General features: G+C 40.4%; 1 protein-coding gene across 1 annotated transcript in view; it reads right to left on the bottom strand.

Moving 5' to 3' along the window:
• Positions 1–892: 892 nt before the first annotated feature.
• The window catches only part of snta1 (syntrophin, alpha 1), a 35,775-nt gene continuing 10,374 nt past the window's right edge, over positions 893–26,293 (bottom strand). The window contains exons 3-8 of the mRNA XM_084349238.1: positions 7,233–7,428; positions 6,739–6,928; positions 6,399–6,529; positions 5,185–5,381; positions 3,672–3,859; positions 893–2,529 (exon numbers count right to left, since the gene is read on the bottom strand). Coding sequence (XP_084205364.1) covers positions 2,437–2,529; positions 3,672–3,859; positions 5,185–5,381; positions 6,399–6,529; positions 6,739–6,928; positions 7,233–7,428 — 995 coding nt within the window. The 3' untranslated portion in view covers positions 893–2,436. The remainder of the gene's footprint in view (positions 2,530–3,671; positions 3,860–5,184; positions 5,382–6,398; positions 6,530–6,738; positions 6,929–7,232; positions 7,429–26,293) is intronic.

Below are 26,293 nucleotides of genomic sequence, written 5' to 3'. Positions count from 1 at the left end.
CAGCTGGATATGAGAAGAGCATTAAGACTAACTCAAAAGAAGCGTTTGAATCCTGTAGTGTGGACAGACAGACAGACAGACAGATAGATAGATAGGTAGATAGATAGATAGATAGATAGATAGACAGATAGAATAAAAAAATGACTGAACCATTTCATGAATCCATTTTCTAGCAATCAACTACTTGACTACATGTTGTGACTCCACGAAGATAGATATTTCAACTCAGAACCACCAATCTTTGCTCAATGTCACAACAGCTCACTTCACTGCGATGGCATTTCTTGCTTTCCATTTTTAAAAAACCATTGAATGAATGTGTGTGCTCTATTGATAGGTGTCTACTCTAGTAAGACTCCCTCTTCTATGACCAAATGTGGAGTTTATTTCCCCACCCCTACAAATAACAATGAGCAGTACATAAAAGTGCGAGCAAAAAGATGCCTGCATATCCAGCAGACACAGACACAGATTAAAATTGACCTGGACTGTTTGCCAGCTGATGAATCTCCACTCACTTCTGTGAGAGCATAAAAAAATAACCAAAACAAATAAATTGCAGAATTGCAGAGGTCACATTACACATCATGCTTTCATAAATATTTTTATGAAGTATGCTGTGATCTGACCCTCTCACTGAAGTTACATAGTTCAGAAACAAGTGATGGAGGGGCGGAGTGGCTGAGACAGAGACCATTCATCCTATTAGAAAACGCTGTACCGTTAAAATGATTTTGAAGCAGTTATTTTACAGTCAAACATTGCTTTAAAATTTAAACTAAGCTGCAACATGTTTAAGTGAATATAGGTCTTCAAAGAAGCAAATTAAGGAAGTAAAAGAATCAAGTGTGACATTCATGTGGTGTCAATAAAGCACACGCAAAGTAAACAATAAAAGTTAACAAAGTTTATTACATGTTTATATACAAACAACCCTGCAAGGCACACCTTTGTTTAAATAAGAATATACAATACATTTTATTCTTGAAAGCAAACAAGGTTTAGGTCTGAAATATATATTAATACAAGTCTGTTTAGTGTTGGACACAGAGAGAAGTCGAGGATGTTCAGTTGACAAGAAGAAAAAAACAATCAAAACACTTTATGATGTAAACAACTCAACATCTTTTATATGGTAAGTTATCTTTAAATGTTGGTTAAAATGTGTAAAAAATAGACCATCTGTGCTTTCTGATGAAGCCTGTTTGTCCTCTCTTGTGATTCAATTACAATGTACAGACAAAAACACTGTACTATGTTTATCTAAGAGCTAAACTACCTTTATTGTAGCTTATCCACACAGGAGAAGTAGCTTAGCTAGACTGGCACTCTTTCAGCCAACTGTTTGTCATCGATTATGTGACAACCTTTGTCAGTGCTCTTAAAACACAAGAGCTCTTGTTTTGTACTTATGTGGGCTGAAATTAAATTAAACTGCAGAGTCATTCTGTCTGAATAAGGCCATCCAGATTCAAGCAAGGATTTTCTTTTTTGTTATGAAAATTAAAAGTTTTATCTACTTTATTGGTTAAGCTAAAACACAATTTAAAAAACCCTTTCACAACATACTACCGTTAGCGATTTCTCTTTTGTTACGCCATGGATTATGAGCACACTTAAAAGAGAAGGAGAGACGGAAAATAAAATAAAAATGTATGCAGCGATAAGGAAAAATATACTGTATATGATTTGGCATTTGGAAATTGTCTTAAACAAAAGGCATGTAGCTTCTTAAAAGAAAATTCAGAGAAAAGGCAACTTGAGAATCCACACAAAAAAGCATATCGTTACACTTGTGTTCTGTGCATTGTTCAGTACAGACGATTGATCATGTAGTGATCAGTCATGTCATTCTGTCACTCCACTGAAGCTGCCTTCATAAAAAAAAGTGTTTGTCCAACATCAATCAGGACATTTGTGAAATAACTTTTGTTATGACTGCTCACAGCACATAAAGCAAAGATTGAAAGATGAAAGGATGCTCGTGACAAAGGCCTGCCGTGACTCATGAAACAAAACAAAACTGAACAATGGGGGAAAAAAACATGAAAATGTTGGGACTTCAAGCTTAGAAACATTAAGATGCAGGCTGTCATATTCACACAGTTTGCCATCATAAAGTGTCATGACCTACTGCAACAGATTTGACAGATGTCAGATCCCTTAAATGGCTGCTAAGCCATCTGTAAAACCCTCTCTTTACCTTACAACTACAAGTTCAACAAAGGTCCATCAATTTTGCTGTTTTCTCTTCATTCCCTTACGAAGACCAGGAAGTACCTAACCAGAGATGATCGTTTTAAAGGCCTATAGGGAGGCTGAAAAGAAGGGGTTAGTCAGTATCTTTTCCTGGGCCACATCCACTGGTGTTTCAGAGTCTTCTGGGCTGTGTGTTTTATTTAATATTCCTATTGTTGATTTTCTGGTTGGCCATTATCATGCCAGAAGGCCGAGTCGCTTGACCTTAGCAGACAGGAAAGAGTGGATGATGAAGACTATGGTCTTGGGACAACAGTGAAGGTCCAGTTGCTGAAAAAAGGGATTGATGGGAGAGAAGCAAATGTTGAATATAAGCTTTGTAATACTGTACATCACACTGATGGTTGCATCCCACTTTATTACATGATCAACATTAATGCATGTAGCAAGATCACATCTTTAGAAATGAAACAGCAATAAAAGAGTTAAATGATCGTTTCTGTTTGTTCTAAAATATACAAAACAAACAAGTTGTACTAAGTGAAATACTTAGTACGGTGTCAGAGTATTTATTATCTTCAATTCTGATAAATAGCAGTTAATAGTAGATTGTTCTGGAGCTTTCAGCTGCATGTCATGGTCTCCATCAGCAAATAATGTTTATCATATACTGTAGTTGGCTCATTTGTTGACTCAGATGGCTTCGACTTGGCCATCTCCATGACAACCGAGCAAACTCCATCCGCTGATGTAAACTGTTGAGGAAATGTGGCTAAAAGCTCCCACAGGGCCAGTGAATGGACCTTGTGTTGAGATAATCTTCTCATAATAACTTTTATTACTAAATTACAGTGTTTCCCATTAGTCACTACGGTGGCCTGCCACAGTATAATTTGTCCTACCACAGTTTGAGAATGTGAAATCCACACGGCCACGAAGGTTGTTTAGTGACTATGTGTGAACTGCTTTACACTCTGTCTTGTTTACCATGCTTTGTGTGTGTCACTTTGTTGCCATGTATTCGTATCTGTTTATACCTAAACTGTTTACTACAACAGAAAATTGCTTACAAGAACAAAAACTTTATACATCTAGCCTCTTCAATTTGCTCTCAAAGTGCATGACATCGATTGATCTGACTTAAAAACGTACAAAACATTCTTCAAGTGGCATGCACCCCCTAGATTGTCTGGGTCTACTGGAGTTAAATATTGACTATATTGGATTAAAGGGGACTGTTGGACCTCTGCGGACAGTCTAGTCTAGTTTGTATCATTATTTAAAACGTACAAAGTCCTGGGCATTGTGAGGGACATTAACTTTTAGTGTGGTGCTCAATTATATTTCCTTCAATCACAACTGTTATGTTTGATAACAACGATTTAAGCTAACTTGATGCATTTAACACAACAATGAAATTTACGGTGGTTTTAATTAAACAACGTTTAGTCCAATGGAAAACAGTAACTTACAATCTCAGCCTCCGGGCCTCCAAAGTCAAGGAACATCATGCGAACTCCGTCATCTGAGGACATTCTGAGGCGCTCGAAGGGCTGCTGAAGCAGAATACTTTTCCTCACACCCATATCTTCTGTGAATAGTGTGAAGCCTTCATCAATGTGAACTCCCAGGGTACACTCCTTCCCATTCCAACTACAGGCTGCCAGGGTAGAAAACAAAACAAGGGTTACACAGAGGTGGAACAAAGGAGAATGTAACAATTTTACAGGGCTCATCTGAAGTTTCTCTCAAATAAATCTGGATTTTTTTGCGGTAAGCTGAATGTTTTGGTGTTGATACAGAGCCCAGAATTCCTGGCTGTATCTATGTGTTCATCGAGGATAAACAATGCTTATTGTTAAGAAAAGAGAAGAGGTATAAATCTTGTTAAATGGAACACTTGTCCTAAATACCAAAATAGACCATTTTAGGTTTCTATGCTGAAAGATTGTTGCACTATTTCATGCTACCAGCAGAGGGCAATATAATAACATAACTACTCTCCACTGTATGTTAACTGGTGCCTTTCCCACAAAGTAGGATTAATGAGTTTCCAGAAGAAACTTTGATGAGTAAAATGTAGAATCTGGATCGTGAAAGTAAAAAGAGCCGTACTGTTACTCAGTGCAGATATGAACTCATCAGACACCTTAAATACAGCAGTACTTGAAACAAAAAATGTTTTATCTCTTCTCAAGCTCTTCATAAAACTCCATTACAAAAAGCCTTCTTTCTAAATCCCAGTTCAAGTCCTTTATAAACATGCAGCCAGAGGAAATCTCAAGAGATTGAGGACATTATGCTAAAGAGAGCAGTCCTCACATCATTGTGCAAGAAACAATTAACCGTAACTCCTAATCCTGCTTTGTGAGACAGGCTCCTATTATGCTATTATATTGAGATGTTTGTGTCTCTGTTGAATAGAAACCCCGTCTTGCTTTGGATTAATCAGCATTTTTGATTCCCAGCAGATCTGAATTGAAAATACAGGCATGTTTTACTGCAAACAAATCTTTAACAGCATCAGAAACATAACTCCTAATATTTAATTGCGTTGTAGAAGACATGTCAATCAACTTTAGAGCGACAGCAGTGTTTTGTTTGGAGCTGTGGAAGAGGTACTCCCCATTTTAATCACTGTTGGAGGGATTTTATAGAAAAACAAAGATCTGCACTTTACCTTATTATTAGTTAGTTAATAATGCTTACATAATAAAGTGCCTTTGTTTCTGATTCTGTTTTGGATTTTATACAAAGGGTGACCCCAGTGGGAGTCAAATCTCGAATCTTGGTTGTGTGATTCTCCGCTTAGGCAAGGACAAGCAACACTCAAAGACAATCAAATATCAGTTCTTGCCAATTCCTTGTGCCCTCTGATAGTTTGGTTCAGTTTCAAAATTGAAGTTTCTCCTTGTAGGTGGAGAAAACTGTGTAGCAGGAAATAAAAGACAGAACTGGGAGTTAAACAAATCTCTGGGTCTGTACCCGTGGTGACCTCCTTGATGAGCTCAGCAGCATTGTGGCAACCCTCCACCAGCAGATGAGTCCAAGTGGACAGCTCCTTGGCAGAATCCACTCTGAACACATGGGTCTCCACGCCTTGCTTAGTGCCAGAACGCAGGCCAAAAGAGAGGTCAGAGTCCAGGAGTGGAGAACTTTTACCTGGGCCAGAGTGGACCAGTCTACAAGGGAGACGAGAAGAATGTGGATGAGAAAGAGGGCAATTAAGGTGGGCCACAAGAGCAAATGAAAGGGTAAGCATGTTTGTGCATTACAGAAGAGAAAAGTGAGATGTGGAGAGCACAGCAGAGAAACAAGGGAGGAAAAACACATGACTCATAGGTTCTGGTTCCACTAATGTTTTCCAAATGGATGTGACGTAATGGGCAGAATGTCCAACAGTCCAGTTATGGAAAGAGTGAGAATGTGCTCTTTGACTGAGCAGCGGAAAAGGTCCATTAACTCAAAACTAGGCTGCTCAGGACATTATTATATTAAGCTTATTAAATATATGTGTTAGCTTAGGTGGATGCATTTGGGTAAGAAAGAGAGTGAAGCAGAGAGAGCACAAGTTTTTTAATACGTCTAGTCAGGAGCACCGTGTCATAGAATTAACCGTTTAATGCAACGAGTGGAAATATGTTTATGCTGGCACTGATAGCTCCACTCTCCCTGGCTTAGCTAAGCAGCGTGCTAAGCCAAAACAGGGAGCATAATGCAGAACAACCCTGGGGTATACAAGCGTGAGCCCAAAGCAAGACATTGAATACTGTTTTCAGACTTTGAGCCATAGAGACGTGGGACAAAATCATGATACGGCCATATATCAATATTTCTATTAAAACATGCAGGTGCTCTAAACAGATTGCCCTGACAACTTGAAGACTCCTCTTAGTGAAAACTTCTGTAAAATTAATTTTCACAGATTGAATCAATACAGATTTTTATAAATATCTTCCTTGAAGCTTTTCAACTCCAGAAATGTTCTGCTTTTTGGCAGCGGTGTGTGGCAGCATTTGTGTAGCAGGGATCTGTGAGTAGAGGGTCATATTTCAATAGACCGACTTGTTGTGCGAATGGGTTGTGATTGGTGTGTGAAAAAATGAAACTATGACTACCACGTCCTGTCTAAGCTAATACAAAGCTTCATTTTTGTATATGGTGTATGTGTGTGCATATGTAGGCACGTGCGTATGAACCTGGTAGCAATGAGTGGGTGACTCTTGGTGGGGCTGCTGAGGCTCTCTTTGCTTTCAGGCAAGGACGGATACAGGAGCAGGTCTCTGTCGGTCAACGCGGCCAGTACTGGTCTCTCTGGACCCTGGGTCACCTGCACGCAAGCACGTTTGTAGCAGATATGGCGAAATCATTGAAACTCACTCATATGGTACTATATTTCTGTGTTGCTGCATGCGCTTTGTCTAAAATAGCATTGAATATAAAGAAAGAAAACCACTAAAACAACATAAACAAACATATACAGAACACTGCAGATCAGGTCTTGCAGTATGGACCATGCACGTCTGTGTTCCTGCATACCTGCTCTGTAATCCAGCCCAGATGTTTGACCTCCATGCCAGGCTGCATGGTCTTCATCTCCTCCTTCACTCGGGGTAAAAGGTTGGCAGCACCGGCCTGGATGGCATTGTACCAGGACTGGGCCATGGCTGGGTCTTTTGCTCGCAGGAACACAGAGTTCTTTCTGTTGGCTGAAATCACCTCGAAATACCTGGCAGATGAGATGAGAGGAGGAGAGAGGGGGAGAGTAAGAAGCAAGCACGAGGACAAAAAAGGAGATGGGAGAGAGAGCCAGTTAGAGAAATAAGAGACAAATGGCAGAGAAGGAGAGAGAAGCTTGAGGGTGAAGAGGAAGTCTTAGATATTAACAAAGAGAATATGTAAGACAGAGGGTCCTTTAACAATGTTCTCTCTCAGCCATGTTACTCAGGTTCAGCTGTCAACTTTTTTCTTGAAAAATGTATCAACTGAAAATCTAATATTTCTTAAAGCTGAAAACTTCTAACGTACGGTACCTGTTTTCTGTGTCTGGAGGGCACTGTTTTCGTGATACCTGGCACATCTTTAGCGGGATGCTGCGGGGCTCCTTCAGCTCAGCGGGTGAGGGCTCATTGCCCCTCTGAGGCGTGGAGGGGGGAGAGTCCCAGGGGAGTGCAGCCCCAGGGGACCCCGAGCTTTTAAAGAAGGCCGACATCTCCTTGATGTATTTCACTGAGGCGGAGCAAGAGAGAGAGAGAGAGAGAATTAGATAAAATGGTCAGGCAGAAGAAGTAGGAGAGGACAGAGGAGGGAGAGAAAAGGAATTTGGGAAATGAATAAGGAGCCCTCGGGTTCAGAGATGAGTCGAAAACTGTAGCGGCTCTTAATAATAGCTTTAAAAAGGTGCAGAAATTCATCTGTGAAGAAGTCAGTCCCTTAAGATTTCTCAGCTACTATATATATCGTGCTCCTTTATGAAAGAACATCTGTTTTGTAACATTTTGTGTACAACATAATCTTGTATCATATTTTATTTGGGTGATTCTGGCAAGGATAGGCACAAACTGGAGGCAGAGGTGGGATGTTTTCCTACAGCTGTGCACTGACACTTTGTGGCACGAGAGCTGTGTTTGGGAATTCTCCACCCAAATTGTAAAATCTTAACATTTGAGATTCCACTTATAATCCAATGGAGCGACGCCTATGAGCTAGTTCAATGAGGCAACTCGAGCAGCACTGCTATACACATGTGACATGTCCCACTCTCAACAAACATCTACCAAACATGGCATATTTACTACAAAAACTAAAAAACTTTCCAAGTTCCAAGTACAAAAGCTTCTCAACTCTCCCTCTGATCTGTCAATGCCACTGCTGCCATGCCACAGTATTGCTGCATGTTCTTTCAGCCCCACCACCCCAACATCCATCTTTACGCTCCAACTGGGGGGATTTCAGCATGTTTTGCTCATCACTTCCCAATATCTCTATATAAACATCAACAGGGAGCGATGATGTCCGAGCCTCGAAGCCAAACTCCAACCATGTTTTGCTGCTATGATAAACATTTCAAACCTGAGTTGTTTGACTGAAATGATGCAATCTTCTGATTTGTGTTGCCCTTTGGGGACAAATAATTGATTGAATTGGGTTCATGTCCACCAATAACACATTGGTCTTTAGAGGTACTCCTGCTGTCACACTAATACGAGTCAATATAGTTTATGTGATGTTCAGTATTGAATCTTCCTTAACTTCAGATAACAGAGAAGATAACTACACTGTGGGAATTGCAGAACACATGTTCTGACAGAAATCACACTATTCAGTATTCTTTGGTAGATTATTGTCTTCTGTTATTTATTTGCCTCATAAATTCAGAAAAAAAACCAAAACTAATTGTTTCTGTTCTTCTTTGTTCGTTTCTACCTCACTACAGTGGCCTACTTTGTTGTATAACTAGTGTGCAATTAAAAAGAAATTACAAGGTCCTGCAATTTACAAAATCCTTATTATCTTCATAGACTTCATATTTTGTACTTTGATGACCATATCAAGTATTCAAGAGGGGCGGAATTACAAAATGTGGACCTTTTTAATTTCTATAAAAAAAATTCTGCTTTTGTTTTGCTCTCAAATTAAATTATACAGAAGAGGCGAGGGGAGAGGGAGAAGACAGGAAATGAGGGAGAGGGAAGGGCAACAAAGGACCCCAGCCAGGTTTGAACTGGGGAAGCTGCAGCCCATGATCAGAGTCCCAAACCCAAAGAACATTAATTACTTTTTTGAATCTATTGTTGTCAAATTAATTTGTGATACTTTGCCACATAGTCCAGCTCTACTCTGCTCATTACCCTTTTTAAATTCACAGTTTTACCACTCACACACACACCTACATACACCCACACACACGCGCGTCCACGCACTTACATAGAAACACACACGGCCTCAGCTCCAGTCCAGTAGGCTGTGGTATGGGTTTGGCAGAAGTAGCCACTGCTGAGTAAAAATAGCCCAGAGGACATGGCAAGGCATGGGGCTGAAGCCTGAAGGCAGAGCTCTGGTTTCACTGGGCAAGTGTGAAGTGCTCTTCTTGCATAGTACAAGAGGCACATAACCAGAGGGCAAACTGAAGAGTCGCAGCACACGACAACAGGAGTGAGAGAGGGGGCTTTCAGCACTCCCAAAATAGAGCTCCTGCCAGCCATCCAGCCAGGCAGGCAGCCATACCGTCATTTTGTTAAAACATCCAGCAGAACATCAAATCTAGGCCTGTGAAGAAGCTCCCTCTCTTTTATGCTTTTATTCACTATAAACAGTTTACAAGTCACTCGAGTTTGTACTCCTCTCTTCTATCAGGAGGTGGCAGAGTGACTCAGTGATCAAAGTAGAGGTCAAAACCTTCAGAAGGGTCCATAAAAAATTTCTTTGAGGAACACACCTACTCACTGACTGTAAAGCTGCTTTCAGACATTAAATCTGCAACACTGCTGGTTGCATCTGTCCCTTTTTCGGAATGGCTTTTAGCTTTCACACACAGGCCTCCTCACAAAGTGCCATGTTGACTCTGTTCACAAAGGACACGTCCGCTACAGATGTAGTGATCACGCGACTGGCATCCAGCTCGTGAGAAGAGGCACCACAGGAAGTTATGTATGATGAGCAAGGCGAAAGATTGTTCACTTGTTATCTCGTTCTTGGCACGCTGGAATGGTAGTTATCAAATTTCAGTGGCAGACCAAGCTATCTCCAGACAGTTTTATCACAGCGATGCACCTCATTTGGCTTGCAAATATCTGTTTTCAGTCTAATCTGCCACTTTAAAAACTTCAATATAATCACAAATTGAATTTGGTTCCAGTGCTTGGCTATATGAAGAAATGTCAAATGGAAATTTGTGTCATAAAACCACGTGCTTTAAATGACAAAGAAACTGCATTCATTCACACATGAGCAGTGTTCAAAATGAAATGTGGCATGGGAAGAAAATCACCAGAACAATGTTTATGGAAAAAATGACTCACAACATTTAGGGCAGAGCATTTAGGGATTACACTACATGTCAGAAAGGGACTTAAGTTGCTGCTGAAAAGGGCATGACCTAAATGCTGACAACTATAAACATACCGTAGCTCCTCTGAGTCAGCTGAATGTTCGCTGTATTCCCGTCTGCACCTCTTTTTCCTCTGAAAAACTCATATTCTTTCTCAATAATATTGGCCTTGATCTCCAATCTGTCTCTAATCTTTCCATCTGTCCCTCTCCTCTGAGATGAGGTCAGTTTCTTTTCGATTCATTTGAGGAAGAGGATTGTTTCAATATTTGAAAGCTAAAAATGTCTCTCCATTAAAGGTCAAATCTATAAAGAATCATTGAAAAGAATGACTCGTTTTCAGTAAGAGTGCTGAAATTCATATTAAATACCCGCCTCACACAGTCCCTGTCTCCCCGTGTCTCTCTCCCTCTCACACTTACAGTCTTTGCTGGTTTAACTGCATCCTTTTCTTGTATGCATGGTCCACCACCATGGTATCCTGGGACAAACATTTACGACACACACAGTCTGGGTTTAAAGCAAACACTTGCTCACAGACTCATTTGGGTAAGCAGCCATAGAAAAACACACACAAATGAGCAGACAGAGTAATACATGTCCAAAAACATATCTATAGTGTTGTGCATTGAGTCGCTTATGCTCAAATTTGTATTGTTTTTTCAATGTGTTCTTTGACAGAGTTTGTGATTTAAATCATAGCTAGTTATATGTTATTATGCCAAATTTTCAGGATGGATGCTTGCATTTAACCCTTGTATGGTGTTCGGGTCCGTTTTCATTTTTTATCAAAAGAAAAATGATACGATTAATTATTTTTTCAAACTCAGACTCATTGGCCTTGGCTCATTTTCTGTGAAGAACATATATCAGAACACATTTTCAATGACCACACACTGTACACCCCCCCCACACATTTACATCACATACAGGGTGTTCGGGTCCACTGGACACAGGGCGCGTGCGTGCGTGCGTGTGTGTGTGTGTGAGTGTGTTGTGTGTCTGCCCCTGCCGTTCCCGCACAAGGTTGCAACATTGTTGCAAAATTCAAGCATCAACATCTGCTCTCACATTCCTGCACATTTTACCCTGTTTTGTGGGAACCAATCTTTATTTAAAACGAGTAGCACTTCATAAATGTGATCCAACAAAGGTAAAGGGCAAATATTAACCATATATGCTGTTTATATTGCTTGTAATTAGGATGAAGTAAACATCTGTTGAGTATTTTAACATAAAATTGTTTGATTGTGTTGAATTAAAAACCAAAAAATGCAGTGGGTCCACCAGACCCACGAACACTGGCTGAATAACAAAAATATGAACACCACACAAGGGTTAAATAACATTAACACTTGAGAGTTCTGATATTCAACACGGCAAGACCAGGACTGATCGTAGCCTCTGAGACTGACAGTTTGACGACAGGGAATACAGTAGCTTGGCTACACTTGCTGCTAACTAGCTAACGAGCATCAAGTAAGGATATCTGTCTATCAGGAAACACCGTAAATCACCGAAAGTTGAGGCAGAGCAGCCAGGGGACATCAGGGGGGGAAACAGAAAATATTTCCTCAAATATAATCCAGTTTCACCCAAAATCAGTGAATAATGTTGGAAAATTATGTTTCAAATGTTGTGTTTTTGTACAGTAATCAGTAAGAGTACAAACAACATTTGATTTCATGGGAACTTAAAGGTTGTATGAACTAGTCAGCATACACTCTCACACCGACCTCCCATGACCCTAATGCATTTGACGGTTCTATGAAAGTTTATTTCCCCCTTTTCTATTTGAAAATTTCACTTGTTTACTCACCTCATTTACACTATGCAGAATCAGCTGGATGAACCAACAAAAAAAAAAGTGCATTTGTAGACAAAACCAGACGTATTGGGGATGTGCAGACTGGGAACACGTATCAAGCAGTGAGCAACCAATATGTACCAGCTACGGCTTTGAAGTAGCTGTCAACTTGCATGCGTAATGTTTCATGGAAATGAGCTTCTGTCCATTTGTTCTTGTGCCAACCCATTGATGTTTGTACCATGGGGAAGCCAACTGCTTCCTTGTTGCTGGACCAAGGCCATTCAAAATTGATGTGGTCAATCTCAATATGGCAGGCTAAGCCACAAGACTGGGAATGGTAATGGGATTGCCTACATTATTGTTTCAAGTAGAAGCCATCATAGAAGATCTCCTGAACCTTGTGACTGTACTGAACAAGAAAGATTTCTCAATGAAGTCCTCTAGTGCAGCCAGGCAGGTAACGACTGGCATTTGAGTGATTGTTGTTTATGATAATTATGTCTCAGTCATGCAACCAGGGCCGCCTATAAGTGGGGGCTACTTGGGTCCCGGCTGCCAGTGGGAGGCCAGCAATAATCATCCTAATATAAGCAATGAAAATACAAATTTATTTTGAAACAAAATACTCAATATCACATATTAAAACTACAATAATATTCAACATATTTTTTGTTAATTTAGCAAAATATAGTCCGCACATGACCTGAAACATTTACAGATCTAAGCTACCTACTAGCTAAATGTTGGCATGAACTTCCTTGCTACACCAGGACTCAAACATAAATCGAGATGCCAGAAAAGAAAGGAGAATAAAAAGGGGAGGCTGACAAGAGCTTTTGACCCCAAAAACAACGCAACAACGCACTTTTTTTTAGTCAGGTTAGATAGCTGCTCCCAACCAGGCCATAGGGGGTAATGTTACTCACTAAGAGGTAGCAAGCATCAGCGAAGGAGCCACCACCACCTGAGAGAAAGAGGATGATGTCGATAACAGAGAAGTGGTTCTGCATGTGTTGAGAGAGTGAATGCATAGGCGTTGATATGAGTAAAGCAGATTTGGGGAGGCTCATCATTGGACCTTTTCAGGGGCCCAGCCCCCTCTGTGGGCAGGCTTGCGTGCAACTAGAGCTTCACTCCTGAATAATTAAAATTTCTTATAAACTTCAAGTCAGGAGAGAGAACGCAAGTACAGCTGTAGGTGCTGGCATGCAAACAGTGTTCTATTCTTGGTGGTCATTACTCTTCACTATGTAAGACTGGGTTTGTGTCTGTGCTTCATGCTGCACAAAACTGCACAACGGAATAGGTTGGGGGAAATCACCAATAGCAGCAGGTATAAGGACATATTTACTTTTGTAAAGAGGCTTTACTATTCTCCAATAAACCGATGTGGAAATGATCGCATTGGTGTTTCCCAGATTTGAAATGTCAGGCATTAGTTGTGGCCCCTCATAACAAATCGGACGAGATAGCTTTCAAACAAAGTGGTGAATGGAAAGGAGAGGAGAGAGGGATGGAGAATCGAATGGGAGGAGGAACAGAATGAATGGAAAGGAGAGAGAGAGAGACAGGGAAAAATAAGATTGAGAGTAAGAATAGAAAATAAGACAGAGTGAGACAGGCAATACAGAGAGACCAAACATACAGCTAAGCTCAGCCAGAAATGTTGCCATGAATACCAGTGGCGGCACATTCAATACAGAGCTAAAATTAGCTGAGATGGCACTGTTATTACTTTAGCTTATCTGGCAGCCAGTGAAACTACTTTTGTACTGTGTGTGTGTGTGTGTGTGTGTGTGTGTGTGTGTGTGTGTTTGTGTGTCTGTGTGAGTGTATGAGGAGTTTCTTTGCTTCTTCTGCAGAATCTGCCACTAAGCTCCCCCTGCTAAAGTCTTCACATTGAACCTCGCAAATCCTGACCAGACATTTTCAGCCAATTCTGTTTTGACACAATTCACTTAACTGTGGTCTGTGAAGCGTTCTTCTTTCCCTGCTCTCTGGACCGTCCACATTTGCCAAAGCAGAAGTTTAAAATTCCAAACTGTGCTCAGCCAATGTTCTCTATTGTGTTGATTACCTAATATAGATACACACACAGACATACCCACATTACGTCAACCTAACCCTCCGCCTGCATCCACATTCACTCTGATAGTTGAAGGGTTCTGGGAATAAATTCAAAAGGTATACAATCCAAACACCGGCAGGTTAATGTAATTGGCAGTCAAGACAGCTGGCGGTCAAGAAGTGCCATTGGCTTGTCAGACGAAACAATGCTCTAAATCTAAACACCAACCCTTCCTAACCCCCCCCGCCACTGGTTACCGTGGGAGCAGCTGGAATGTCATTGGCCAGTCAGCGACCTCAGAAGCATGCTGTTGGCTCTGTAAACCATGTCAGACGAAGAATGCTCCAATGTAACACCACCAACGAGGAAAGACGTCTTGGGCCAAAACAACACCATAAATAACTATACAGCACTATGGAGCACTTGCTGTTTTTATTCAGTACGTTGAGGTCATTCGAGGTAAAGGGGAAAAAAGCCATAACTGAGCGCAACTAATCTAAATCTAATCCCAACTAAGTCTGCCGATCATAAATTTGACTGTGCGGGAAAAAAATAGGATTTTTAGATTTGGATTGTGCAAAAGAGGATGCAACTAAAAACTGTGAATCAGGTTAAGTTTTCAACTGTAAAATGTCCAACTCATTCATTATCTAACAACCAAATTTAAACTTCCATTAAATTGTCTTTTTTGGGCCTTGCAAGAAACACTGTGTTTCTGTGCACTTGGTGAATGTCTGTCCAATATTCACTCTCCTTTTACTGTAAACTCCAGATGGAAATCTTACTTTTGTAGCTGCTAAATACTTTACTACGTTCACCAGCTAGTTGTTAGGCTTCTCCATCTGCTGAAGACTGCTTTTTGACAAAAAACAGCTGCCTACTGCATCTGGATATGACAGTGATGAGTGAGGTAAGTGTCACGTTATATTAGATGTAAAACCAAAACAATGAGCTGAATGACACTACAACTCTACATAGAGATAATCCTGTTTTACACTATAATTATGTCAATAATACCCCTCTATTTAGCATTTACTAGTGCAGTGCCCATTCAAAATTCATTCAGGTTATATGAGGGGTTTTCGAATCCAGTCTTAAGCCTCCTGAAATGCTCTCAGACTCATTGGGGCCGGCCTGATAATATCAAACATGTCTGAGATTTTAGATTTTAAATGGGATGATTTCATTGGTACTTTCTGATGGTGCTGCCAAACAATGGTTAAGATTGTAGCCTTCGAGGCTAATGTACAGTAAGCTAGCATACTACTGTTTACAGAAATTTAAAATCTCCCCTCCAGTTCTCACTTCAGAATAAGAAATCCATGCTGACCTTGTCTCCCCACTCATCCAGACTCCTTTAACTTTTGCTAAACTTTTGCTTCAACGGCTTTTGTTCTTTCTCGGACACGACAGCAAGTTTTGGCATCACGCTAATCTCCATTGTGTTTACATCTGCTTCCCCATGAGATCTCGTGGGAGAGATCACGTGCCATGAAGGCAGAGTGCTGAAGCCTCGCCCCCGCTGTTGCACAGAGCAGTGTTCGCCTTTTTCATCAAAATGTATTAATATTGAACGTGTTGCCTGTTCAATTATACTGTACTTCCTTGCTTCCTCAGCACCAAACCTGCAGTCTGTAGATCGAATTAACAATTCTCAAGATCTGCAAATAACATACATACATGCATGCGGACAACCACTATAATGGAGCAAGCAGATAAGTGTCTATTCATGTACAGTATTTGTCAGCAATTCTAACGTATGAGAAATGTTTTATTATACTCATTATCTGTTTATAGCAGCTTCCACTTGGGTGTTGATCAGAGTAGTTATAGTTATATATTTTTGTAAAATACATTAATAATCCTTTAAATCTGCTTACAACTGTTTAATATGTTGTGTAGAGCAGCTTTCTAATAAAAAAAAGTCTGACTGGTAATATTGCACATCAGTTCTAAAAAACTGCAGAAATGCAGGTTTTGTTTTCTACTCTAACTTACCAAACACAAAGTGTTGTCGATGTCTGTTCTGAGACGTGTGTACACGTGCAAATTTTAAAAAAAGTGTACGTCCATGCCTCCTTTCAGTGATCATGGTGAGCTCATGTACGGGTTTATGTGTCCCCAGTGATTCGCTGATTAATGTGTGTCTCTTTCTGGAAGCGTCAGTCAGCGGAAGATTTCCCCAGTTCTGAATGATTTAGATAAGTTCATCGTTTCTATAGCCCATCTCATTAAAACCATGGATAAATGCCAACCTCTGGGAGTGTAAGGTATGGTACGAGAGAGTGAGAGAGAGAGAATCAGACTTTTAAACTAATTCACATACTGCCAAAGCACAGATTTGATTACTTTGCATAGTGTGTCAGGAGAGTTAATTATCCTAATTCAACAAAGTGAAAGTGAAGGAAACTTGAACAGGATCTGGCAGAGGACAAGAACAGAGTGAAAGGGAGGTGCAGCTGCAGACGTTTCCACTTCACTTTCCAACATTCGTTTTTTTAATTTAGTGTCTGGAGATCTGTTTCCTGCCTAAATTGCAAAAAAACCCTCAATTTTTCATTTATAGGTTCATGTATATTTGCTCGGTGTGATTCAAAGTGGTCACTGGCTGTGCAAAACCTCATTTACAGTTCTGTTGTAATGAGTCAAATTAAAGTGAAATCATTTGCTTCTCAATATGAAACTAGCTTTAAATCAAAACTGATAGTTTGTAAATGTCACTCAAAAGTTAAGGCAGAATGATGCATTAAATATAGATAATATAGTGGGTTATAGTTGGCAAGTGTATGATTTTGTCAGTAGCCATGCAGAAAAGTAAGCGATAGGCTAAAAGTTGACAGCAAACAATAAATTCAAGTTGGCTGTTACATCAGCAGTTTTTAGAAAAGCTGAAAAAGTCTTATTCAATGTTTGCTTATTTGTTTGTGTTCATGTATAACTCATTTATCTAGAATAATGGCTTCATGCACCTTCCCATGCCTATTACCGCCCCTTCCTCCATCCCCAACATGCCAATGCTGCACAATGCTGTGAGATGGTTCAGTGGAGTCTGAGCCTGTAATGAAGTGAGAGAGTGGCACAAAGACTGGGCCACCAATTTATCAGGGGCCCCGGCTCAGGGCAGTGGAGTTCAGAGGGGGCCTGTTAGGCAAACTTGACGCCAGAGAGGCAGAGAGGGTCTGAGGCAGAGTTGTGATTTAATAAAGCTATGTTATTTTGGGGGTTAATCCAGTCCCTCGCAGAGCCGAAGCACAATGTCCTCACGGGCCAGCAGCTCTGAAGGAAAGAGGAACCACGCTTTGTGTCCAGAGGGTTAGAGGTTTCGCAGCAGGGGTACACACAGAGATTCAGGACACAGACAGCTACAGTACACCACAAACTACAGATACAGATGAGTGGTATGGACAGTGTTGTCCCGGGACATTTGGATGTAAATTGCCTTTGTTGCTCCTTTTAGTATGTTTCTTTCAAATTCTTTTCCAAACTAATGTAGTAATGCAGAGTGGAAGCACGTTAGCAACACTGGATAAAAGTATTGCTATTTATTTATTTTCAGGAAGCAGTAATTCAGCATTGTATACTGCTCTGACTTGTACACAAATAACGTGAAGGACAGACACTACAGGATCTTGGCATGATATTACTATATTTATGTGCCACTACTCTGGATTTTCTGCAGCAAGAAAGTAAAAAAGTTTGACTTTCCTGAGCGATGGCCACATTTGTGATTGTTTACTTTAAAGAATTGGAGCACCAGATGGGTTGGATCCATTTCTCAGAAAGTAAATACATTGTAAATACCATGTGCCTTCTTGTGTCCTGGGAAGAACTATACAGGTGCTAGAGGCACTAAAACACAAAGATTATTTTCAAGTATGACTTGCCCCTATCTGGTGGATAAGTAGGAATACCAGACTTAATGTTTTTCAAATGTGAAAAAGGCCGGTGCTGGCAAAAGGGGCCACAACATCAACTTATCCAGGTAAGTGTAAAGAAAGAATATAGAACTACATATTTTAATGGTGCTTAAATAAGTGGAAATGTAGTCTTAGCACACCAAGTCAGCTCAATTTACAATAAAAAAAATTGGGCATAAGTTGAATTTTTATACGTGTGTTTTTAAGTGCGTCTGTGTGTGTTGGCGTCAAATGTGAGCAGGAGAGAGCTGGCCAGCTTTCTTCATGGTAGCAGCAAATGGAAAATGTACAGGCAACTCTGCATTGCATTTCTTTCCAGACTCATATTCACAAACCCTCTCCCTTTCCTCGGTTTCACAGACACATCGACTCATCTCACACAAAGGGAAAAAAGAACAGAAAAAAATAACTTTTATCTACAAATGAGACAGCCAAGGATCAGTGAAGGTTAACTGAAACACACAACAGTCAACTGAACCACAAAATTGAATAGATTTTGTAGGCAATTAAATCAGACTTAATGGACCTGCGCTCTGCACTGAACTACTCTAAGAAACAGTTCTATATCTAGATAATGATACATCTGAAATCAAGAGAAAAGCCTTTATCTCTTTAACTGTTAAATAAGTCCCTTGAGATTTTTTGTTCTTTTTTTTTTTTTTGGTTAATCAAGACTATCAGAGCCGAGAAGAAGCTTTGTAAGAAACTGGAGGGATGTGGCTGAGGGATTCAGTCAGGCTTCAAGGGGGAAGGTTTATTTTCAAAGTAATAATTATACTGTCACAGGAGCGAGAGCCAGAAAGTTTTAATTAGGTGATAAAAGTACATGCATGTCATCGGCACGACTGTACGTTCTCGTAGGCAGTTATGGCGTCACTGGGTTTGCTTAAAGCAGGACTAACAAACCACCACACTGTTGAAAGAGTCATCCAGTAATGCAGTATCAACACTGGGAGGCTTCATACGTTCATATCTTCACTTAGATTTCCCTATGGGAATGAATTTTGAGCGGATAGAATGAAAAATCTAGTGAAAAATCTGATCACAGTCAAGTTTACCATGTGTATTAATTGTGCACAGGCTCATTGGAAAAACCACCCATGTTTGATTTCAGATGGTCCACACTGGAGTCCTGTCACATGCAGATGCTCTTCTCAACTAGCAATTAAATTTGACAGGCAGGTCAAATGAAGAAAAAGGATATGTCCAATCTGGGCCGTTATATTGGTCTTCCAGTTATGACAGAAGTAGTTTTATCTGTAACAGATAACACTGTAACATCGTGTAATGGACACTATTGTGTACGTTATTTGAAGACATATTTCATTAGGTGGGAGTGAAAGTCAGCAAAGCAGGGAATGTGACAAAGACAGCAGACTAAGCTGCGATGGCAGTGGACACACCAGTGACTGGACCAATCCAGCATAACTATATGGGCAATGTTTAGGGACAGAAGAAATGTACTAATCCTGCAGGTCGGACTTTGTAAAGGACAGGATATTCATGCTACAGAGTGCTTCACAAAAGCCAGTGATTAAGTAGAACCATGAATAACAATGGATCTTAGGATGGTTTTAGGTGGCTTTGGACTGTACGACATCACTGAACATGTTAAGTTGATTGCATTTCACACTGTGCGAGATGGGCCTAATAAAAATCTTGGCCATAAGCCTGTATCAGACTGTATGTTATCAATGTCAGTTTATGTGTTGCATGCGCTGAATCAAAGCACTACAGTATAAATAGAAGAAAGTACTTGAAAACAGCATCCATCTGTGCTGTTCTTATGTTTTGAAAATGCAGCAAAACAGAATTGTGAGAATTTCATGCTGAATTTTTGACACTGTCAGAAATTTGTAGCAGGCTGTTTTTGGTTGCCAAAGCTCAAAATCATCCACGCCATGTCTCCCAGTCCAATCTAGGGTTTCAGCGGTATACTGTTTTCAAGGTTTACCCTGGTATGAAAATTGACGATTATCATACCGAGGACATTTGCTTATCGCATGTCACTTAAAATTTATATCACAGGTTTATATCAAGGTTCATGTCTGCCAAGACATAATACTGTGAAAGAATAATAAAGCATTTGTTCAACCAAAAACCCCCTCTGTTTTCATTACATTAAAGGTCACTGTTCGGGATGCACTATATATCAGACCGATGAACTACTGTATCTGATCGGCACAGGGAACTTTATATTACCAGCTATGTATCAGCATCTGTGAAATTTTAGCTGATAAGTAGAGGGGTCAGAGAGGAGGGAAGTTTAAACACAACAAATCTTATTAGAGCTATTGAATATTAAATCATCCATTTTTGCCGATAACTCTAAATAAAGCATTTCTTACCCTCAGGTGTGCATAAACTACAAGTTAGGAACTTCTTTTTAAAATACAAAATGTGAAATTACCGTCATTTCATTGGTATCGGCCTCAGAAAATCCATATTATACTGATAATAATAATAATTGCATACCATGAAATTGTGATATTTTATGATTTGGTTATGATACCGTGAAAATCTCATACCGTTGCAACCCTAGGCTGCCCGCATAGATTCTCCTTTTTTCTTCTCAGACAGCTCAAACAGGGCCTGAAGAAATCAGAGCACTCCTAAACACACAAGATGGTCAAACAAAGAGCTGCTGGAAAGAACACATTAAACCACTGGGCCATGCAGCTGCCACCCACCAGATGAATAGATTAGCTAAAACACAGAAACAACAACTCTCACATCTGTGACTGGACTGAGACAGCTTGGCCCAAAGGGTCCCACCAGAGAATTTGGAGTTGGAAACTGTTAATGAAGAAAATCGCACTTGCCTCCCTGGCTACCTGTCTTGCATGGTCCAAAAAAAGATATGGGCCGCCCTCTGAATTACCAGTACAGGTAGAGTAGTGTTTGTGTGTTAGGCATAATGCTGCTTCAGTAACAGAGCCTGAACTTGAACAGAATTAATTTTAGACAAAGAATGAAAAGTGCAGACAGTCTGAGTCTGCAGCACGCTGTGTCCCAGTGAGGAGCTTTAAACCTAAACTCCCCAAAGTCATTACATTCCATAAATCACTCATTTAACCAGACTTGAATCAGAACAGAAAGATAGGGCTGGAGTATATATCTCTGCTGGCCTTGCTTAAAAAGACTATATGGTATGTATCGTCTCTTGAGGGGCTACACTCACACATGTCCTTGAAGAGCTTGATTTGTAGATTATATACGAATACGATTTTTTGCCCCCAAAGCAAAATGAGACTCATACTGCTAGTCGGCACTCTTTGGCCTTCTGAAGGACTGTCGTCCCATCTTTATATTAATATCCCTGACAGTATTAATGTAATATTATGAACATGATCAGTGACCATCTACAGCTGCAGATGAAAACACAACTGCATGTAATACAAATGCAATCATTTAAAGGGTTTGATGCAGGGAGAAGCACGAGTAGTGTGCATTTGTGTGTCACAGAGAGAGAATGAGAGATTAGGTTTGGGGTTAGCTCTTGTTGAGAACGCTGACAAAGCATCCTCCAGCTAACACTCATCACAGACACAAATGAACCTCTTCAAATCTAATCTCACCTCAGGCACTCCTGAAACACATTCCTGCTTGTGTATATTGAATTTCCGCATTCTCACAGTTTTAAAGCAGTATTAATGCACTAGTTTCTAGAGGAATGATGCAGTCAATGAAGTCGCATTTATTAAATACAAGTGCAGCCACTGTGTCCACTGTCAAAAGCTATGATAAAAATCTGATTCAAAATATAGCCTGCATCAAATGCATGCTTTAACAGTGTATAAAGATTTTTTGGGTTGTTTTTTGGCTTTAAATGTGACAACACATTGGACTCTGTACAAAGTTGATCAATAGCTCATGTTTACACATTGACCAACAGTCCAATGTGGCAAACAAAAATCAAGAGACTTGATTCAGCAAACAAGACATGCACCAAAACACGTACCATCCCTGCTAAAAGAAGTTTTAGACAAGGGAAAGACTGTAACCGTAGAGCTCCCACAACTAAGCCTACTTAATCCATGTGTGTGTGCACTGAGCCTGAGTACAACTACCTTAATGAAAAGGACAGGACGGCAGTGTCCAGAAATGTCTTGGCAGAACCAGCTAGCTCTCTCGCTCACTCTCTCTCTCTGTCATTTTGTCCCTCACTCTCTCGTGTGCACACACATGTACGCACTGACAGACATGCAGAAAATGATGTCCCGCTGGATAAACCATGAAATTCTTGTGAAATCCTGGCAAACACCCTCACCAAGTACAAAAACAGACCTAACTACAAGACCGTCATAGTTAATCAGACCGAGGCCAACGTGTACTTTTTAACGGTACACTTTGGTCTTTTTAAGTGCCTCATCATTCATATCCCCATATTGCCCCTCTCTGATGTCAGGTAGCTTGCATGGAATCGCAAAATATTTTGCATTCGCTGGTCAACATGTTGTTCAAACTAGCATCGTTCGAACATACCACAGCCTTCAGCCACTACACTATAAGGTCTATTTGTTACAATCTTCCCCTGCACTACTAAACATGGTGTGCCAGCACTCCTAGGATACATGAATAGCCTTCACACATACACACAGACATACAGTTGCCCCCCACATTCACACCTACCTTATATCTCAGTGTCCTGACCTGTCATTTGTAGCCCATTTTTTCTTCCTTTACACCTGATGTGTTTGTGTGTGTGTTTTGTTTTTATGTGTGCAAGTATGTGTAATATGTTCACTTACTTTGTGTTTGTGCTTTTCTGTCAGACCTTGGTTGCCCAGGGAACAGATTTACCATTTAACTATCCCTACCCCCCACCATTTCTTTCACGGACACACACGCTTTCCTTGCTCCATGGTTTCTTCATACAGTAGTGGAACACGCCTCATCTTGGCTGACAAGCTGCTGGCAATGATGGATGGTTTTTCAGTGAGGGTAGAATCCATATTAAAATAGGGCAGAAACACAGTGGGACAGTCCAGAGACCAGTGCTACATACTGCACTCACCGGGGGATTCTTTCTCTACTCTTTCCACTCTCCTCTCTGTAACCTAAGGTTCATAAAGTAAAGTAAGATATCCCCTTCAGCACCAATCGGCAGTCGACATTACAGTATATAAGACTCGACAATGGCTGTCACCTTGGCGGATCGCTGCTTCACCTAGGTTGATAAATGGGAATGAAAAAGAGCACAAGCCAATGTGACTTGAGGTGTTTATTCCTCCACTCTGTCTGGCCCTACCCACACAACCATCTTTTGTTTTGTTTTGAATGACCAGAAATGACATACTATGTGTTAAACATCTGTTAATTTTTGCTCCATAAAGCCATTTCTAATTGTTTCATGGTGTTCTCACACTTAATATTTCACAAAATTGATAAATAAATCTCCCTCTTCATTTTGACAGCAACCTTACATGGAAATTAATCCATAACTCTGCTATGACAGCACATTCAGGTGACTTAATAAGGTGTGTGTGACTGGGAAAATGTTGAGGTGACCTTTGCTCCGCTTTTCTCCATCCTCTTCCTTTGTCTCCTCACATATACACACATGGACACTCATACACAAACGAGGATTGCTTTCTATTAAAACCAACACAGGAATGCAGGTATGGACACAAGACAGTCAGGCTGTAAATGTCGTTGGAAGGAAATGAAGGCAGCTGTGGTTTTATGGTTTCATCTGGTCAGTTATATTTATCTGACCCTCTCAGGTGTTTACTGTTCCTCTCTTGTGCACACACATTGATTATTCTATCACCATTTTGATGTGAGGTACGACAGGACCACAGAGGAAGAGGACCAGAGGGCATCTTATTGGAAACATATAGAGAGGCTATTTTTTTCTCTTCTTTCAGACAGGTTGACTGCACATATTCTTATTTATGGTAAGAGGTTTGGACAAAGCAAAAGGAAGTTATTCACACTCACACCTGGGAGCTGCCCAGTGTTGCATCTTCTGCTGTAGGCTGCTAAGCAACTGTGAGAGGCATTAAAAATCATATGATTTTTTAAAAATCTGTTAAATGGACCCTCATCCAACCAATTCAATAAGCAACCTTCTTGCTTAAAATGTTTTTGTTGCACGTAGACATGTGACTACACCCTTTCAACCAATACACACTCAATGAGAGAAATACATAGCATCCTTGACAAAATGATCCACCTTGATTATCCTGCTAAAGTTAAGAAGAAGCGCTCACCATTAATGCCCTACCTGTTCTGCTGCCACAATCAAATTGCATTAATCTAAGTGAGCAGAGATATGTTTAAGGCAGGCTATTAAAAACATTTCTTCACCTCCAAAAAGAGTCAGAAAAATCCTGCCACAAGCGCAGAATGCCAATCAGGCTCCCTAATGTACCTCCCTTAAATTTTGTGAAAGTACTCATCTGACAAATTCAAGTATTACTGTTCACACATTCCTGATATTTAAATGTGATGGAAGCAGCTTCTCCTTGATCTCAGTCAAGGCCGTCTGTGTTGTGAATTTCACAGAGCGATGAAAACTGCCTTGAGCACAGCAGCGGTGGCTTGTTTCGTTGCTGTGCACTTGTAAGAAAGACTGTAACCCTGACCTTCTAACACCGTAGTAGTGCCAAGAAGGAGTTTGCTTCTGACTGTGTTTCAGTGAATCTTGATCAAATGCCAAAACCAGAATAAACATTGTGCTCGAACTTCATGTCATATGGATTCACGAGTATTTCTATGATAGAAAAATACTCTTGAAATAAAATATGAATCTTAAAAACTGCAGCAAGAAACCTCATGGTCCAAAAGTACTCACCAATTCTTTATTTCCTCTATCCCCTAAAAATACTCCAAAGCTTTGAATCCAATTCAAGAACAGCATTATAACAAAGTACTGTAGAAATGCAGAGATGATCAGGCCTACAAATGTTCAGACAAATGTTCTTCAGATATAAGGAAACATGTTTGTTTGGGATGATTAGTTTTTCCACTAATTATGAATCATATCGCAATCCTATTATCTTTAGTAATCTTTAAAATAATCACACCATGATGGTTTTTTTACCATATTGTGCAGCCCTCAAAGATATTTGTCTCCACATCTGCGGCTCAGACAGGCCTACACACAACAACAACAGCAAAAGAAATCACTAGATCTAAAAAAAAAATACTTCCAAACACACACACTCAACCCTCTCCCCTCGGCGAGCCTCCGAGCCTCTCGTCTCTTCGCTCCTCTTTCAGGTCCTCAGGGGGAAGGGAAACCCATGAAATGATTCCTGACATGACGGATCACAGAGCAGCGCCGGTTGAGCCGTCTGATATCAACACTTTTCTGCCTGACTGTGGACAAGTAAGGAAGGGGGATTTGCAATGATTTCCCCTGGCTGTAGCTCGAGCTGTATCTGCTCTGCTGGCTGAAGCTACTGACGCCAGCCCACTGTGCCAGTTAACCCACAGAAATGCTGTCACATGGAAAACTGGTAACTCTGGTTTACATGTTCCTTTCTAAAGGAACTTGAAAAAAATAAAAGGAACTTAAATTTTATGTCACGTGTAAGTTATTCTTACTTCAGCGTATTGAACCTGTTTGAAAATACATAAGCACGAGGGTTTCTTTCTCACTGTTCTTTAAGAGACTTATTACACATACTAGGTTTTCATCCTGCAGTATACATTGAGAGCACCGAAGGTCTGAAGCGTCAGTTTGACTCACATCGCTGAACAAAACTGTTAGCCTCTGTTTAGGCTCTGTGGGTGAGCCCTCTTTCAAAACACAGACTTTGACACACAGAGAATATATAGATCAATAGCAAGAATAATGAAAGCAAAACAACAATATGTCAAGTTTTATGGTTCCTGATGAAAACATATTCTTTTTGAATAGTAACATTCAGTATAAAACATCACTCAACCTTTAGTGTGAGTGAATTTACGATTCAACTTGAAGTCAGCTTGGTGGGGGATATAGAAATCCTGTGATGCAATCAGTTGGCGAGAGGGGAGATTGTTTTCTTGCCCTTCCCTGTCCTCACAGCTAAACATCACATCGCAGATTCAACATGTTGCTCACACCTGCTGGTGGACTGATGCTTTTAGGCAAATGTGCACACACAAAACTTGCGTTTGTACACAAACACATCGAGCAAATGAGTGAAAGAATGGATTAGAAAAGGACAGAGAGATGCAGCACATCAGCTCTGGTAGCTCAAGTGAATGAGTTAGTAAGAGGAAAGAAAAACACCTGCAAACACCTGCTGACTCCA

This window comes from Pagrus pagrus, assembly GCF_965226575.1.
Source record: "Pagrus pagrus genome assembly, chromosome: 3".
NCBI classification, from domain to species: domain Eukaryota; kingdom Metazoa; phylum Chordata; class Actinopteri; order Spariformes; family Sparidae; genus Pagrus; species Pagrus pagrus.
Note: the sequence above shows the minus strand (reverse complement) of the source record. Positions and strands in the feature narration are given on the sequence as shown.